The sequence below is a fragment of the Chaetodon trifascialis genome, chromosome 18 (genome assembly GCF_039877785.1).
Source record: "Chaetodon trifascialis isolate fChaTrf1 chromosome 18, fChaTrf1.hap1, whole genome shotgun sequence".
NCBI classification, from domain to species: domain Eukaryota; kingdom Metazoa; phylum Chordata; class Actinopteri; order Chaetodontiformes; family Chaetodontidae; genus Chaetodon; species Chaetodon trifascialis.
Genome location: NC_092073.1, coordinates 7765563 through 7783018, shown reverse-complemented (window position 1 = coordinate 7783018; position 17456 = coordinate 7765563). Strand labels below are relative to the sequence as shown.

General features: G+C 41.1%; 2 protein-coding genes across 4 annotated transcripts in view; one reads left to right on the top strand and one right to left on the bottom strand.

Moving 5' to 3' along the window:
• Window positions 1–465: 465 nt before the first annotated feature.
• Window positions 466–17456, bottom strand: part of LOC139346483 (crystallin J1B-like) — a 394609-nt gene continuing 377618 nt past the window's right edge. Inside the window, exons 1-10 of one of the 2 annotated variants that reach the window (XM_070985521.1) lie at window positions 7110–7157; window positions 6651–6717; window positions 5752–5931; window positions 4929–5027; window positions 4282–4374; window positions 4039–4195; window positions 3845–3960; window positions 2844–2921; window positions 2293–2432; window positions 466–860 (exon numbers count right to left, since the gene is read on the bottom strand). In XM_070985521.1, the coding sequence (XP_070841622.1) occupies window positions 756–860; window positions 2293–2432; window positions 2844–2921; window positions 3845–3960; window positions 4039–4195; window positions 4282–4374; window positions 4929–5027; window positions 5752–5931; window positions 6651–6717 (1035 nt within the window). In that variant the 5' untranslated portion in view covers window positions 7110–7157 and the 3' untranslated portion in view covers window positions 466–755. Of the gene's footprint in view, window positions 861–2292; window positions 2433–2843; window positions 2922–3844; window positions 3961–4038; window positions 4196–4281; window positions 4375–4928; window positions 5028–5751; window positions 5932–6650; window positions 6721–7109; window positions 7158–17456 lie in introns of those variants that run through there. The other variant, XM_070985523.1, reaches the window with a different exon arrangement.
• The window catches only part of LOC139346553 (guanine nucleotide exchange factor VAV3), an 81030-nt gene continuing 76279 nt past the window's right edge, over window positions 12706–17456 (top strand). For both annotated transcript variants that reach the window (XM_070985681.1, XM_070985680.1), the window contains exon 1: window positions 12706–13164. In XM_070985681.1, coding sequence (XP_070841782.1) covers window positions 12958–13164 — 207 coding nt within the window. In that variant the 5' untranslated portion in view covers window positions 12706–12957. The remainder of the gene's footprint in view (window positions 13165–17456) is intronic.

Sequence of the window (17456 nt, the reverse complement as noted above, 5' to 3'; positions counted from 1 at the left end):
GTTCCAGATTTGAACAAACTCCAACTATTTATCATATTTCAACATGCATACGCTGTAAAACAGCTAATGGACTGCAACAGGAGCCTACACACTGCATTTTTTTTTTTTTTTTTTACAACCACACTATGTCAAAGATATTAAGGCTTTGGCTTTGCTCAATGCTTGGCTAACTTTCAGAATTGTTGGGGCGGGTGCTTTAAACACATGAATATGGAAGTCAGCACTTTTAGGAAGACAGAACAGCTCCTTTGAGGGAGGAATAGGTTGCAGTCCTGGGTTGTTCCAGTAGTAAATCTGTGTCTATCTGCTCTTTCTCTTCACAATAACAGAAGAGCAAGAGAAACTTAACTTCAGCAAAATGGCTTTCTCATCAAGGCAACACATGTTATCTGAAACGAGGAAATCCCAACTGTTCACTTTGCAGGCAAAAGATAAAAAACAAAAATGGACCAATACAGACATGTTGGCTGCATGAAAGGTCTTTATTTGAGACGGTTGCATTAAATGCTGCTGCTGAGGATAAATGTATTTCATATTCTCAACACAACATAAATATCTTACACAGACTTCCACGTTCTTGCTTGATGCAGCTTTGACAGAGCAAATGGATTCGAGTTTCATTCAGTCCGAGACTTTAGAAGGCAACTGTCATGGATTGTCGTGTCAGAGTACATCTGCAAGATTTGAGGAAGTCTTCCAAAATAGCTTTGAAAGGCAATTATAATGATTGTACTTAGGGCAAAATCAAAGCATAACTACAACTGCTGACTTTTTTGGACCACGTTTTCGGCTAGCTCCAACAGCAGAGGGAATCTGAGCGTCTGCTTCCTCCAGGACTCGGGGATTCCTTGGAGACCAGTCTGAAAACACACCAAGATGATTGCTGAAACATCACAGGAAGCACAAAGCTTTCATAATATCTGAGCGCACCATCAAACTCATCTAAAAGTTACAGAGAATTACAGACAACATTATGCAACATTATATATTTTAATGTGCTGCAGGACTTGCTGAAAACTTGAAGTGAGCATTGGTTCATACCTTTCCTTTAGTTCAGCAGCTGTGAACCTGTGCTGTGTGCTGAGTGTGAAGCCAGCTGAGTTGACTTGATTGAGCTGAGCCTCAGCAGCAACAAGCTGGACAATTATTAACAGCAGCGTTTATTTGTAGTCATGTTTCTGATGACCTGACAAATTTCTATCCAATATATGGTCATATATGGTTCAGTCTCCACTGACTCTTGAGAAAAATATCTGGCCCTTAAGCTGCTTAAAACTCCACTTGTTCCTCAGCTAGTTGCTAACTTTTTCTGTTTGGTGCTGGGCAGCATGCAGTGGATTTTTTTAGCTTTAACGCTGAAAACAGCCGCCTGCTCTGACCGGAAACGACGCTGATGAGAGCAGTGAGAGTGAACCAAAACAGTAATGCTATGAGCCGGAAAACCTAAATAATGCGCTGAAAGACATGAAAAAGCTTCAGAGAGTAGAGAGGAAGTGCAGAGACAGGTGGTAAGTCTCTGTGAGTTCATCATAGCAACCTCTATCATTTTATTCACGGTTAATATGAAAATATTGATTATGCAGGTTCAGGTTACTGTTATTCATATCTGTACATAGATTTGGTCAATCTATTGATGGGTTGATTTCTGCTGCTGCAGCTGTAATGGCTGAAAGCAGCTGATTGTATTTGGTGTCACAAATATATGAATCATAGTTACTTTCTTTGTCTGCTTTTGGCTCATTATTTACTCATCATTGTCAAATGACTGCATCACTAGGCTAATTATAGTATACCCATAATTATTGTGCTGGTACACATGATTTGCAAATGTGTTTTTAGTATAGATATTTAATAACAAAACAAGGCTCTGCTTTAGATTACAGCCTGCAAGTTGCCGTATGAATATTTTATTTATACAGGATATCAAGGAAACACTTACAGTGTTTTACATTGCAATGTTTGTCATGTTTTGTAAAAAATAGCTTGATTCTAAAATAAATGGTGATATAAATAATTTTATTTCAATATCAAGAATGTTATCCCATTGCCCTCCTGCCTTGTTCCTCAGTATTATGATTGCACCCTGTAATTATTAAACACATAATCAGAAATAAATTACACTCTAAATATTCTCCTTATGTTACCTCTTAAACACAAAATTGTTTACCCCTAATTAAAAATGCATCTCTGACTGCATTTCCTTCTCCAGCTAATTTCCACCATTAATGTTTTAAAGTAGCACCAGTGACTAATGATTGTTTTATATGTTTGGGAGCCATATTCCTACTGTACCTGTGCCCCAAAACAGGCTCCAATGAAAGAGGCTCGGCTGGCGGTGCATCCCCCGCAGCGCATGGTGTCCCTGACTGCTTCATCTAACTGGTTCAGCTTCAGGACGCCTTGAAGCGCTCCCTGGAATGCACCAGGCAAAGCTTGACACAAAAAAAACAGATTTAGTAGCAGATTGAGACATGGTTAACGACACAGTAGCAGATCAGTAATCAGTTATAGAGGTTCCAGTCTTTTGAAGTGTTCTTGTATTGCCACCGAATTAGTTTAACTTATTTTACTTTTGTAATATCACGCATTTTGCAATTAATGAGGCACTTGAACAGATCTGGCGAGCAGAACTCTTCACACTGTACATTAAGCATTTCAACCTTTTAGCCCTGTAAAACCCCAGACACGCAGCGGGAAGGGGAAAATGAAAAGGAAGGAGGAAGGGAGACCTCGAGTCAGGAGATCAAAGGCTGGAGGAGCCACTAACGGATATACAGACAGCGAAGGTACGCAGGCCATGCCAAGTCAACAGACCTGGATCCTGCTGCTGCCTACTGGCTTACCTCATGTGTTTGTGAACACAGCAGGTATGAGCTGTTGGGATGTCTTGGCTAGGTTGTCCTTCACCTGGTGGATATGTGCTTCGGCAGAGATACAGGAAGAGAGATAAAATGCATTGTTTGGTGTCTAAACACCGGAGCCTGTTTTTGGCTGTGGCTGCCTGTGGTCATAACACACATTATGTATCTTATACATCTTCATTTTAACATTAGATTGATTTTGAAAGACAAATGCCATAAGTTCATTAAACATCATGTTACTGCATGGAGTATTTTGTGTTTCTTAAAGTTTTGACAACATTTCCCATAAGATCTGTGTTCTGTTCTGCATATCTCTCCCTCTCCTTGTTTTAAAGAAGGATGGAACAAGAATAAAGAGCCAAATAAAACGGTCCCTGCTTTATACTGCAAACTCTCATCTTATTATTACTCACAGAAATTACACTTAGATAGTTTGACATTTGGGGAATCACTTGTATCCACCCTCTTGGAAGGAGCTACATGGAGCCATACTGTAGGAGTTAATTAGCTTAATCAAACTTTTATTGCCTTTTTCATTTTCATCTTTATTTTTTTGGACTTATCATTGTGCTAAAAGTCTTTTAGTTCCAAAATTTGGGAAAATGACTCATTTGCTGTCTTGCAAAGAGATCAATGAGAAAATTAAAAGAGAAACCAGAGCCAGAAGCTGATTAGCTTAATTTAGCATGAAGCAGCTAGCTTAGCTCTGTCCTCCAAAACTTTACTAATCAACACTTTATATCTTGCTTGTTTAATCCACACAAAAACTGCTACTTTTGGGTTTAAAGCGGCTGGCATGTTGATATTTTAGCTTTGCAGTTATCCTGGCTGCCTGCTTTCTGCCTGCTTCCTGTCTTTACGGTAAGCTAAGCTAACAAACTCCTAGCTGTAGCTTCAACATTATGTTACAATTATTGTTATTATGATCAAATTATTCCTTTGAATGTCAAAATGCAAGAAGCTTTAAAGACACTTAGCCTTACCGATGACAGCTCGGTCCAGCTCCTGAGGGTTCTGTCTCTTTGGGTCATTGAGCTGAGCCAGAACTGCATCCAGAGCACTGGGATCTGGACCATTCAGAATGAAATGCTCCAAAAACCTTCCAAAGTAGTACAGAGAAACAAAGGTTAAACCTCTTGACCAAAAGTTTCTGTTCACCTATAGGACTGTCTCCTACCTTGCTGCAGCCAGTGTTACAGCCACACACATGTCGTTGTTCTGGGTCACGCGTATGGCTTGCTCCACTTTCTCCAACATCTCAGGTCGGCCCGCAAACATGGCCACCACCGGAGCCAGCTTAGTGACGCCGTCCATCTGACAGTCCACATCACAGCCTCGAATAAAACACATATACACAGAGATTACAACAAGCTAAAAGGCCTGAGGAGGTGTTCATGCAACTATGATCTGTGATCCTCACCCGTTTCTTCTTTGCCAGCATCCACGTTTCTGAAGAAAGCTTTCAGGCTACCGTTTCTCCATGGGCCATCGATGGGGAGGATGGCTTTGGGTCCTAAAAAATTAAACAAAAAAAAAAAATTTTGTATAGGGAAATGAAAGCCCTGTTATTGGACAGTATCATCCTCATTAATATGCAGAATACCTATGAAGATAGAATTAGATGGCTGAGGGACAAAACAAGCAAGAGAGGACAAAAAACATTTCCTTGAACTTTCTGTTGATACAGTTTAAGTTTCTGTAGGTGGAGCTCTTTTCTTTGTCAGTTCAGTCATGGCTATCACTGCCTGTGATGATGACACAGCTTTTCTTCTATTATTCTAAGACATAGAGTCGTCTGCAGTTTATGGTACCCAACGGTGCCCTGTGCTGTTAGGATGATATACAGCAGCACTGTAATTATATGATAGCAGTAAAAAAGCAGCATATATCCAAAGCTCTGGACAGCAACTGAGAACAGGGAAGTCTGACTGTGTGGAATATGTTCATGGAGAGGGAATTCCCCATCAGCAGGGAGGAAAAACATATCAGACAGTAACAGAGACTCTCACATCCTTTTAGCCCTGTGAAGTTGATGATTAATATAGTTGCATAAAGCAGGTACAGTACCTCCTTTCTTCCTGTAAGGATCATTGAGAGGCAGGTCGTACACGGTTCCCGGGCCAAAGAACTTGTAGATGCGCTTGGTCAGATCTTCCACATTAACATCTGCCAACACATGACATTTATGTTACTTCTATGAAGAGCAATGCCTGGATTTTGTTTTACAGTTTGTTCACTGTTAGATACACTGACATAACATCATCTCATAAAGAATTCAACACTTTGGGAAACACCCTCATTGTTTTTGTTTTTTTTTGCCAAAAAATGTTAGCTTAGCTTATTTTAGCTTATTTTAGCCTAGCATAAGGCAGTAAACAGCTGACCTGGCTCTGCTGAAAAGTCACAAAATCTGTCTACAGCACATTTAAAAATCAGTCTTGAACACATAAAGCTTGCGTTTAATCTAAGGTGTATTGAGAAACAGGCTGGCACGTAAACTCCAGTGAAACCACAGCTTGTCCTTTTAAACTTTGGTTTGGCGAGCTCTTTCCCCCCGGCTTCCATTCCTCATCCTAAATTAAGCTAATCACTTCCTGGCTTTGCTTCATATATAAGATACAGAATCTACAATCTCCCAGAATGTTTACTTGAGTCAGTACAGACAAAGATCTCTGACTCATCCTCCTTGCAACAATCAACAGGATTTATGGGAAATGATTTCCTAATTTGACAGACAACAACAATATAATAAAATCACAATCTTGATCAGGGTATCATTGATAATGATACATTGGTGACTAAACAACGCTAATATAAAATGATGGCAGGCACTGAGAACGTCATGTTGACATATGACACACAGTTGTTGTGTTTGGGTGAATTTCAGCACCTCCGCACTGGCTCAGTGACTCCAGCAGGACGTATGCCTGGTCTCCATAGCAAGTCTGCTCGCCTGTTGTCCTGCGGTAGAAAGGATTCGCTGACTGAGCCCGAAACTCAGGACAGGGCTCTAGATCAGAGAGAATTTCTTTGAGCCTGTCTGGATTGTAGATCCAGTGCATGGGCTGGGCTGTATGGGCGGGGAACACACACACACACACACACACACACACACACACACACACACACACACACACACACACACACACACACACACAGGAGAAAAATAGTGGAACAGTCAATAGTTTTGTTTTTGTGACATGACCAACTGTACATACAGTCTCTCCATGATAATTTGCACTGAAAGGGAAATAGATGTGTGTTATATTGAAGCAATAGAATCCCGAATCTAAACAACAATTACATGTTAAGCAGTCGCCAAACAGTAACGAACAATGCAATCGTTATTTGGTGTGTTAAGGAGTAAACATAATGAGCATTCTGGCTATTGGTGGAGCTGTTGCAGAAACTTTCATAACATTATGTGTGAAGTTAAGGATCCGCCCCTGTGCTTTATCAGCATGTCCAGATGTTGCCTATGGATAATGCCACTGATAATGCTTCTGTGCACCACTTACACAAGCAAGCTTTTAAATATATTCAATCATAAACAGTGAGGGAACAGTGGAAATCCCTATCTATGTAAAAACTGTGTATCACATTTACAGTATAAGAAATAAACATGTTTATGACATGAAACAGTCAAAGCTCTGTGACAGCATCAAAACCTGCAATAGGCCAATGAATCATTGAGATATGGGAACAGGAGGAAGCAGACATAGTTTCAGTGATATGGAAAACCCTGTTACTGTAATTATCCCATCAGCATTATCACACAGTTTATCTTACCAGCTGCATCTGCCACCGCTGCCCCAATTATGGCCCCAATGGCTCTGTCTGCCAAAGTCAAGGCCATCTGCTCTCAGACACAAGTACAGTATAAATGAGAAATAATGTGAGGGTCTTGTCGTATTAAAACATAGCCTTTAAAATGACTGCCGCCTGTAATTTGAATCAATGAAGTGGAAATATTGCTTAGTGTTGCTGATGACAATGGTTCAATGTTGGCAGTAACTAAAATACTTTTACACACTGAATCTTAGCATTCAGTGTCTCCACATGTAAACTTATACAACATTCATGCATTCAAGTCTCGAATCTTAGAGTTATTTTGTAATATGCTTAGAATGTTAATGTGTTTATCTTGTAATTTAAACCACAGAAGTCCTTGAAACACTACGGTGTGTCACAATGAAATGCTAAATTCTATTTGATGTCAATATCAAATACAGATTGCTTTCTCCTTACCTTTGAGGATCGTCTTCACATGAAGTGTTGTGAAACGTCTCATCGTTGTCAGTTTTCTGTCAAGGGGAGGGGACCATCAGCCCAGTGATAAGCATGCACCAATGGCAACCCAAGAAAATTTGGGCTGCCAGAAAACTGCACTATACTGGGAGGCCAGGGAGGCGGACAAGAGTTGTTATGTGAAGTTTATAGATTTCAGCCTTATCACAGAAGTATCAACAGTACATAGAAAGCGTGTTTGGGGTATTTTCATGCTGTGTTGTTGTCAAGCTCAGTGTTGAGGTTGTCATAACTCTAGCTTTGGGAACTTGTAGGATTTATTCAATAGCAAAGCCATGGTTAATTACTGTACTGGCAATTTTGTGGACTTGGTATAATCTTTACTAAACTACAATACATTGCTGAATCATAATCTTTAGTTATAGATTTAACAAGTGCCTGCAGCCATGCTACAGGCTCAGTGAGGCTTTACTTGGGCACAGTTTTGCTTTCAGTGACATGCTAATGCTGCTATGCTAACATTTTGCTACAGTGTTAAACATGTAGATGAGTAGTAAGTAAAGTTTGATCTTGGTTTAGCATGTTAGCATGCTAAGATTTGCTAATTAGCATTGAACACAAAGTAAAGCTGATGAGAATGTCATTAGTTTTGAGGATATTTGATCTTAAACCAATATATAGGAAAAGGTGCATTTTTGACTTGATGCTGGTGCTAAATGATTAGTAATCTAGAGTGAAATTATTCTAATTCATCCTGAGGGGAACCAGAATATGTCAACCTCATGGTGGCCTTGAGGAGAAGTCATGAAAATCATTAGGACATTGTCTGGGAGCCATGAATGTCAGTACCAAATGTTAGTATATATAGTAGATGGTATTTCACTCAGCTAAAGAACACTCTGACCTGCTGGAGGAGCTTTATTAATGGTCAGCAGATCAGTAAAGTCATCAGGATGTGCAAATTCATGGTAACCCATCTAATAATAGTCAAGTTATTTTGGCCTGGACCAAAAACAATAAGTAAAAGTTAGTAAAAGAAAAAAAAAAGATATTTTAAGAGGAAGCAGAAATAAGTTTTAATTAAGAAATAAGTCTTTGACTAACTCATTTTGCTATTCTACTGACTGTACAATCAGAATGCTTTTGAAGATGCTGTCTGAGGCTGCAGACAAAAGTGGATTTTGAGGCCCTTCAGACATAACACACGGGGTCACCCCCCTCACCTTAGGAGCTTGTGTCTCCGGCCATGTAGACGGTTTCAACATCTGACCCCCACCATCTGTGCCTTAACTCAAAACAGTTTTTAATAAAACCATTAGCATTCCCTTTAAATTCCTCAAAGGTTAAACACTTCATTTATCTGTTAATTTGCACTTAAACTGTGCTGCAACACCAGAGGGTAGGTAAGAATATGCTGGAATAGCTTTCAAAGAGTCTCTTTGTCATTTTAATTTATCATGCTCTCTCTCTGGATATCTTCCACTCCATTGCCTCCATCCTGACGGTCCCCCAGCTGATCCCCTCCACTGTTCTTTGATGAAACCCTGCAAGGCCTGGCCAGGCTCCACTTATCCCCAGCCTCTCATGGGTATCCCAGGCCATTGATTTCTCTTCTGGCCTCCTAAACCGGCAAAATAGAGTGCTAAGGGTAGGGTCAAATAATCAATGGCATTTAGAAAACAATGAATAAAAGCTGCAGTGTCACTTTTGTGCTATGGTTGTGGATGTCATTCTGCAAGAAAACTGAAGGTATTTATGACACTATATGTTTAAACTTAGGTGGATCAAAATCCTGCTCAAGATGCACTTGCTGAAATATTAAACTGTTTATCGACACAGCTGCAAGATACAGCTGAGAGATAGGGCAAATCTGCTGGAAATGGAGAGCATTTACTTTCTGTGGCAGGCGGATTACATGCCCTTCACAAAGGGGATAAAAGAGCAGCACAAGATCAGCCACTGTCACCAGATCAAGTGACACAATGAGCAGGGTGAAGCTCTATAAATTACAGCCGGGCAGAACTGCAAGGAGATACTGATGGAGCGTGGACAATGTGGCAGTGCCCTCATGCTTGGGGGGCCGCTGAGCTTTAGGGCTGTGATCATCTGGCAGGACAGTGGGGAGTGGAGGGGATGCCACTCTGTTATCTGATGCCGAAACTTGCCAAGTAATGATATGCAACAAGGAGGGCATGTATGCTGGTCTGGAAACTGTGCTGTGGTTCATTTGGCCTGTGCTGTAACACTTTTCCGTATCCCTTTGTGTGTTTGTTATTTGGGTATTTTCATTTTCTGTTTCAAGCCTTGACTGTAAAAATTGTCGAAATTATGAGTATAAGCAGTGAAATGAGAGCACAGCAATGCTAACATGGTGATGTTAAACAGGTATAATGTTTACCTTACCTTTTAGCTTGCTGGCTTACTAGCATTTGCTAATTAGCACTAAACACAATGTACAGCTGAGCCTGACGGGAATGTCACTAGCTTTGCAGGTATTTGTTCTCCTTATAATGTAGTTTAATCTACTTGCTTTTATGTAATATCTCTTACTTATTGAAATCTTCCGTTACATCCGATACCCCCATGTGCCATCTTCTTGTTTTTGCCTGTCGCCAGTGACTCAGTGAACATTTTATCTCTTACTTGATTGTTGAAGCGCTTTAATTATGAGATGTGGCTGTGAAAACAAAGCCTTGGCAGTGAGATCACATCTGCCATATGTGCTCAGACATATTCATGCTGTTTCTTGGAGACACACTGTTCATCATTACCTTCCTATTCTGGTCATATTCCAGGTGAAACGAATAAAAAAAAAAATGAATAAATTAAACTGTGCTTGAGACGGAAAATTCAAAAAGGCAGTAATACCATGTTTTGATTCAAGCTACGCTTTTATGTTTGTGTGTTTCCTCTCAGTCCCTGCACAGCATTAATCAGAGGAACGCTGTTAACTGTCTGGCCACATGGCTGTCCTTTTAGTCTGGGAGAAGAAGGTGAAACAGGAGAAGGGTGCTGAGAAGTACACCAGCATCCGGCCGCTACTCACCTCTTCTGTCATCTGCGCTATGCCAGCCATGGCATCCAGCGTGCAGCCAGTGCGAGACAAAGCTGGATGCTCACAGCTCAGCCGCACAAACTCCCTCCACTCTTGATCAGTCTCGATTTGAATACAATAAAGACAAACAAAAGAGTTTCTACTCTTTTTGACATTCATCCAAATCACATGCACGAAAATGAAGAGGAGTGGGGACGCAGAGTGAGGAATTCTAAGTGTGTGCAGCTGCAAACGCTGGAGACTAATCTTACCAGCATTGTTTGCACAGGCCTGCGTTCTGTCATTGTATGTAAATGTACTTGGCATAATTCATCGACATACAGCGCATTCTTTGCACAGGAGCATTTCTCTGTGAGGTTCCTACCTCTGCAGCTCTTAAAGTCACTGTGAATCTTATTTCTTCCTGCTAAAGGAAATTAATTCTGTAGGTGTGTGGTTCCCCTCTTCTTATCCTCCATCGTGTCTGCACATACTGGAAGAGCGACCTCATACAGTGCTGTTAATGCCATTACCAGCGCGTCTCTGCACAACTTGTGCTGTATAGAGAGTTGCATTCATTCTGCATTCATATCTGCCTTGCTCAAGAGCAACTTGAGAATGTTTGGCCACAAACTACAGTATATGGCTACATAAAACACTGGCACCTACTAAAGATGAAGCAAAGGCAGCTTGCACATGCTGTAATACCCTACATCATTTCCATTCCCATTACTAAGCAATCTGAAACATTTAATTTGATGCTTGGAAGTCAGAGCAGTCAGCATGCAGCAGAAACCGAGGAGAGCTTCCTCATTTTATTCACACAGAAGCAATAAAAGATAAACCCAACTTCAGTGAAACCATATATTGCTCACTCATGCCAGTCCCGCTCTTAGTGAGGTGATAAGTTATGCATTTGCGGGATGAATGTGTTAGAAATGTTAATGCTTTGTCCTTTTTTTTTTTTTTTTTTTTTTTTTTTTTTAAATAAACAACATGTTTTAACACATATTTGCCTCTTTCTTGGTGCATTCCTGCAGTAATTTTGTAGACAAACAATGTCATTACCATGAAGACTTTGTTCCCAAACCATAAAATCAAACACATCTGTAATATTATTACATAATATTATTACATAATATTACAGATGTAATATAATATAATATAATATAATATAATATAATATAATATAATATAATATAATATTATTACATAATATTACTGTCTTATTACAGTGACATGCACAGTGAGTCATTGCCTCCTCAATAGCCCCTTTTGTTCTAGATGTCAGTTTTCTGAATTGCATGGAAGAAATAAAAAGAGAAGTGGTTGTGTTTTGTTGCTCCAAAACAGAGGAAACAAAGGGAGGGACAATTATTTGAAACTGGATAGAAAGAGAACCAACTGTTCTGTCATTGTAATAAGTGATAGCACTAAGTACAGAATGGAAACACACAGTTGTGGATAGGAGAGTGTTGACATACACAAACAGAAATGTAAGCGTGTAAGGTTACAGAGAATCCAGTCGGTAAAGCTGCTTTCCCTTCGAAACCAGTCCCATGTCCTTTCTGACATCCGTTTTCCAACACCCTTCTCAAAAGAAGAAATCGTGATGCTCTCAGATTTCCATTTCACCGAGTTTGAACCGCAAACCCCAATGACAACTAAATAAACAGGCGAATCAGAAGACAGGACTCCCATTGTTTCCTGAAGATGTTGTTTGTCTAACGCAATTACAGCTTATGTTTTTAAGCACAGCACATCAGTCACAGCGCCGTTAAATTCTACTCTGTCAAACATTTGAAAAAGCACATAAAAATAACACACATGTCCTTTAGATGCATCCCTGAACAAGAGCACGCGACCATTTATTAAGATATGAAAATACAGAAAATACTTTGCATAATACTTAATACTTTCTTGGGAAAAGTACTGATTAGAAATCCCAGAAGATATGTGCAACATTATTCAGTTCATAGCCTTTTATTTAATGCAATACAAAGACTGTTATGAAACTAGACTTACCTATAAACTGAACTCATTTGACTAATGTCAACTGAAGGTACAAGAGGGTTATGAGTCATAAACCATAGTTTATGCATGCATGAATGTCATATTCTTTGGAAAGCAAATCCTAACAGCGCTCTGATGAAGAAAAGTGGGTCTGAACCTCTGAAAGATGAACTTATTTATGTTGTTGTCATTAATTGACAAGCTCTTTGCTCCCCCCTGGAGCTGGGATATTTGCATACAGAGAGGAACTGATGCATAATGGTGCATCATTTTGGCTGATTAAAAGAGCAAGTTAACTAATGAAATTTAGTAAATGCATTTTCCTTCACTACAGTTTGTGTTGTGTTCTTTAATAAGCATGCAGTGTGGTTTTTCTTGTTCTGTCTTTCACTGGAATTTCATACAGTACACAACGAGCCTATGGGTGGCAAGCGGAAGAGGTGAAGAGCTGGGTGAGGGGGAGGGATGAGAGACGTTGAGAGAGATGGAGAGAGAGAGAGAGAGAGAGAGAGAGAGAGAGAGAGAGAGAGTGAGTGACAGCGAGAGAGCGAAAGAGAGGAAGAGTGCAGGGTGCGCTCCATCCACAGCCTCAGTACACCGGACTGTCAGCTCTGGAGCGGCTCCCTGCATCTTCACCAGCTCTCTGCTGCGGTCCAGCTCCGTTTTCATCGGCTTTTACACTTGGCAGACATAGCATGGATACGATTTAACACGCACTACCGAGCGGTCAGTAGTTTCACTCGCCAAAAATAAAAGAAAACAACAGATTCTAGTAAAGCTCGTCCGGCTGAAGTGAGAATAATGATGGAGTATTGGAGGCAATGCGCGCTGTGGTTAATTAACTGCAAGGTGCTTCCAGCGAACCACCGGGTTACATGGGAGTCTGCACAGGTATTTGACTTGGCCCAAACCCTCCGGGATGGAGTCCTGCTCTGCCATCTGCTGAACAACCTGAGACCCCAGTCCATCAACCTGAAGGAAATCAACCTCCGACCGCAAATGTCACAGGTAAGAACCGACTCCAGTCACCCCCAACGTCTGCTCCTCGCCCCGTCGCCAAAACTACAACTTGGCCCCGTAGGAGAGCGCAACCAGACTTTGCAAAAAATATGCTAGTTTTTAGTTTCCTTGCATCTCGGCCAAAACAGCATACCCGATAGAACATGCCTTGAACTTAGTCTAAACGAAAATCGCTATATTTCAAGTTCGGCATACTATAATCTACAACTTTGGACTTTGTTTTAAGAAAATGTCAACTTTTTAAAACCTTGTTTAACGACGCTCGCTACCGCCCCCACGTATATTTTGGTGGCGGAAAACGGTCAAAATAAGAAGCAGATAAATTATATCAGTTAAAATTGTGCTCACAGCAATTCATGCTTATGTGTGAAATATATTCCGAAGAAAAGGCACGATCCGTAACACTGTATGAAGCCATTAATTGTTGATTTGTACCGTGATTATATTTGATAGTGAGCAGAGAAACCCTAAATTGCCAAAGAATTGAACGGAATCCGGTTGCCATCTATCGGGGCTCACTTAGCGCTATGTGAACGTCATGCTATAAACAAAAATGACAAAAACGTGACTTTGATTCTATTTTACTTCACTTTGCATCTTGAGTTACTTACAGTGACTGTTACAGACAATGCTGGTCAATGCTGAACCGTTATGTGCGCAAGGCTCCTCAATCTGCCCTCTGCAGGTGATGCAGACGCACTGGGGATAAAGGTTAAGTGGTGATGAGGCTTTGTTGTGGGCGATCCTAATCAGAGAGGGGGGTTTATCTGATGAAATTAGCATCATTAATAGATAATCGGTTTAATGCAATACTGTTGTAATGAGAAAACATACAAATAAGCTATTTGTTTGGCTTGCACAGCAATGCAAAGTAACAAAGGCAATCAAAATCACCTGACTGGTTGTTTTGGTTTGTTTGTTTGCTTTTTGTTTTTTTGTGCAGCAATAACACTAAATAAGTAACTAATATAACTACTCCTGTAGCACAAACAACAAACAACTTTATTGCCACTACCGCTATTAATCCCAATAGATAGACAGATGATAGTCAGAGAGAGAGCTGTGGCCACATGGCTCCTGTTTGTCGGATACCATCTGCTTCAATAACAGGACAGCCGGAGCCATGACCAGATTAATATTCGCCTTCATAACAGCGAATCTGGGTGTCTGGCTCGGTGACAACGCACAGTGAGGTAGACACTCACCTACTGAGCCTGCAGATCTGCTGTAAAATTAGACTGTACCAGTAACACAGAGACTACAGTATATTAGTCTGTAATGGATGCCGCAATGCTCTCGACTGATGCAAAACAGGTGATTAATGGTTAATTATCTGTTCTATGGATGTACTGCACGGCTGATAGAGAGGGGGATTAGGTTTGTTTCCTGGAAAGAAGTGCTCCCAACTCCCAATGTCACAGTCGGACGGTCAACATGATATGCAGTTATGGTTCTTTCATGATCTAATTGGGTAATCGCTGTTCAACGGGAGCACACAGGTGAAGTGGACAATTTAAAACAGCACAGAGGATTTTAATGTCATCAATGGCAATCGAAATCAAGTATTCGGGGATCTGCTTACTCAGAGATTTCAGAGAAAACTAGATTGGGAGTGTAAGAGGAGAAGCTGATTGGTCCATTTGCCGTTAGAAGTTATTCTAGCACCAATACAATTACTGATGGAGAGCCATCAATAGGTCAGTGTTTGCTGTCGGTCATGACATACAGGCAGACAATGGAGCTGCCATGCGTGTGAGGGGTTGTGAACCATACTTCGGTGCCTGGCCTGGTCTGGCCTGGCCCAGACTGGGTTATTTTTAGGCAGAGTTTGCATGGCTGGGTGGCTTACTCACACAGAGGCAGAGATGAAGCAACATTCACAGGTGAATTAGCTGTGTTGTAGGCTTAGGCACAATCCCATACATGCCCAGGGCGCATGTGCAAGTTCAAGTGTGCTGAGGGGTTGTTCATGTGCCTAATGAATGTCTAGTGCCTCGCATGAACTCTTCCTCTTGCTTACTTTTGGGTTTTTTTGGTGTTGCTCATATCTTTGCCCGATCAACCATTGTGGTTGTAACTGCTCATGAAAACCACCTACTGTAGTTTGTCTTTTCTTTAAAAAGTCCCCCAGAGATGTAAAGTGTACCACTTATAGTTCAGCATAGCATTTTTAGTGGGAAAAACCTACCAGACAGAGCTTATACCGCAGACACTGTCATGACTTGCTGCTGTGGGTTCAGTTAGTGGCCACATATACATTTAGACATTTGTTACGATTACTTGGAATATGAAATATTTGTTCTGGGACTCTTCTACCTCAAATGTATGTCAGTAGATCATCACTCATGGCTTCCCCTTTCACACACACCCACACTGCATGATGCTGGATACCAGCTAATGTGTGAGCACATCACTGTTCATCTAAAAATGGGTGTAAACACCCCCCCAGCAACTTTACCCCCCCCCCCCCCTCCTCAAAGTTAAATTTACATAACTGAGGGTGGAGTTGCTTCCCTTTTTCTTCCTGCATAATTCATGAGGGCCGTGGCAGCTACTTTATCATTGGCTAGTAATAACACATGGGACGCCACTGTGGCCTCACCCGTGGGACCCATGAGATGGAAAGACAAAGGCAGTGAAGGGACAGGGCTACAAAGAGCCTGTCTGGCCCCCATAGAAACATCTCAGAGGACATAAAGGGCCTTGAAAGGCTAGCCTGCTGCGCCGTTAGCCGTGTTATCAAGGCACAATGCCTGAGAGGCTCTGGAGGGCTCACATGTGTGATGTTAGCATCAGGGCAGGCTGCTCCTCATTCTGCAACATTAATTGTGTTTTCAGAGATTTGCATGGGCCACATAGTGCGTCAGTTCTGTTTAGAAATGGCCTCATGTAAGGGGGACAAAGCGCAAGCAAACTGCTTGAAGTAAAATCAGTGGGATAGGTCTATTTACTGATTAAATAACTTGATCTGTGCTCTCTTATCATGAATTATGTATGGGTAGGCTATGTGTACTCTGAAACTGTGCAATTTATAAGGCTTACAATAACTGTTTAGAATGAAGAGCTCAAAGTTGTAGTTAAAGGCAGAGGGTCAGTGCAAAGCAAAACGTTCATCCTTTGATCACTGTTTTACAGGACTGTAATGAACCAATTACATAGTCTAGACACAGCTGGGCCACAGCAACTGCTGTATTTTGCTTTTCCACCAGAGAAAACACCACATAATCAGTAGTTGTTTTTGGTCTCACTCGGTGAAAATCCGCGGGTTAGCGTGAAGAGGAACTATGGATTGCTTGTCATGGCGCAACAAACCGGCCATGTGGTCAAACAAGCAGCGGCGTGCACTCTTTTCTGTCCTTCTGTTTCTTGAAACGTTCAGGCTGGTGAGCTGGTAGTGAGGACATTAACCTCCTGGTATGGCTGTTTTTTTTTCTTCCTGTCATGATGCTGCTAGCAGAGGAGCGTGCTAAAAACAAACCAGCAGAATGTGGCAGAGAAGGAAGCAGCCATCGATGCGTTCAGCTGTAACACACAAACTGCTCCACTACATAAAACTAAGGTTGTGTTGGGATTTAAATATATCTAAACATATCATTTGATTGAAATTTTAATCCTGATATTCGCCATGACACCCCTAACTTGTTAAACCTACTGTCGCCTTGTTTGCCATGACACAGGATTATAAATTGCAGACTCAGAGTGAGACAAATTGTTGCGAACACACCGGCGGCTGAAAACCTTTCACACAGACCAGCCTTGAGCCTCAGCATGCACAGGAAATCAGGAAATGGAATAGAGGAAGGAAGTGAAACTAAGCATGCCCTCGATCAAGCTCACACCAAAGCACCGAGATGTCAGACACAATGAGGAGAAAAGCCGCCTCTTTCTTCACACAGAAAAAAAACAATAACCAAAAAAACAAAAAAAAAAAAAAAAAAAACCCCAGTTTGCTCTTCATAGAGCCATCTTCAAAAACCTCAAGGCCTGTTCACCACTTTCGGAAAGTGAAAGTGAGAGAAAGAAAAGAGAATGAGTAAGAGTCAGGTCTAATTTTAACGAGCGTCCCACAGCACAAAGTCTCCCACAGAGCAACAAAGTGCATCAAAACCCAGAAAAACGAGAGAGAAAACACTTCGTATATTTCACACAGATTCAGCGTAGAGATGTCACGAAGACATAAGCACATTTATCATTATTCAATCATCAGCTTCGCCATCAGAGCATATTTATGACTGAACTACTGCTGACACATGGTTATTGTGCAACAGCATGCTTCAAGG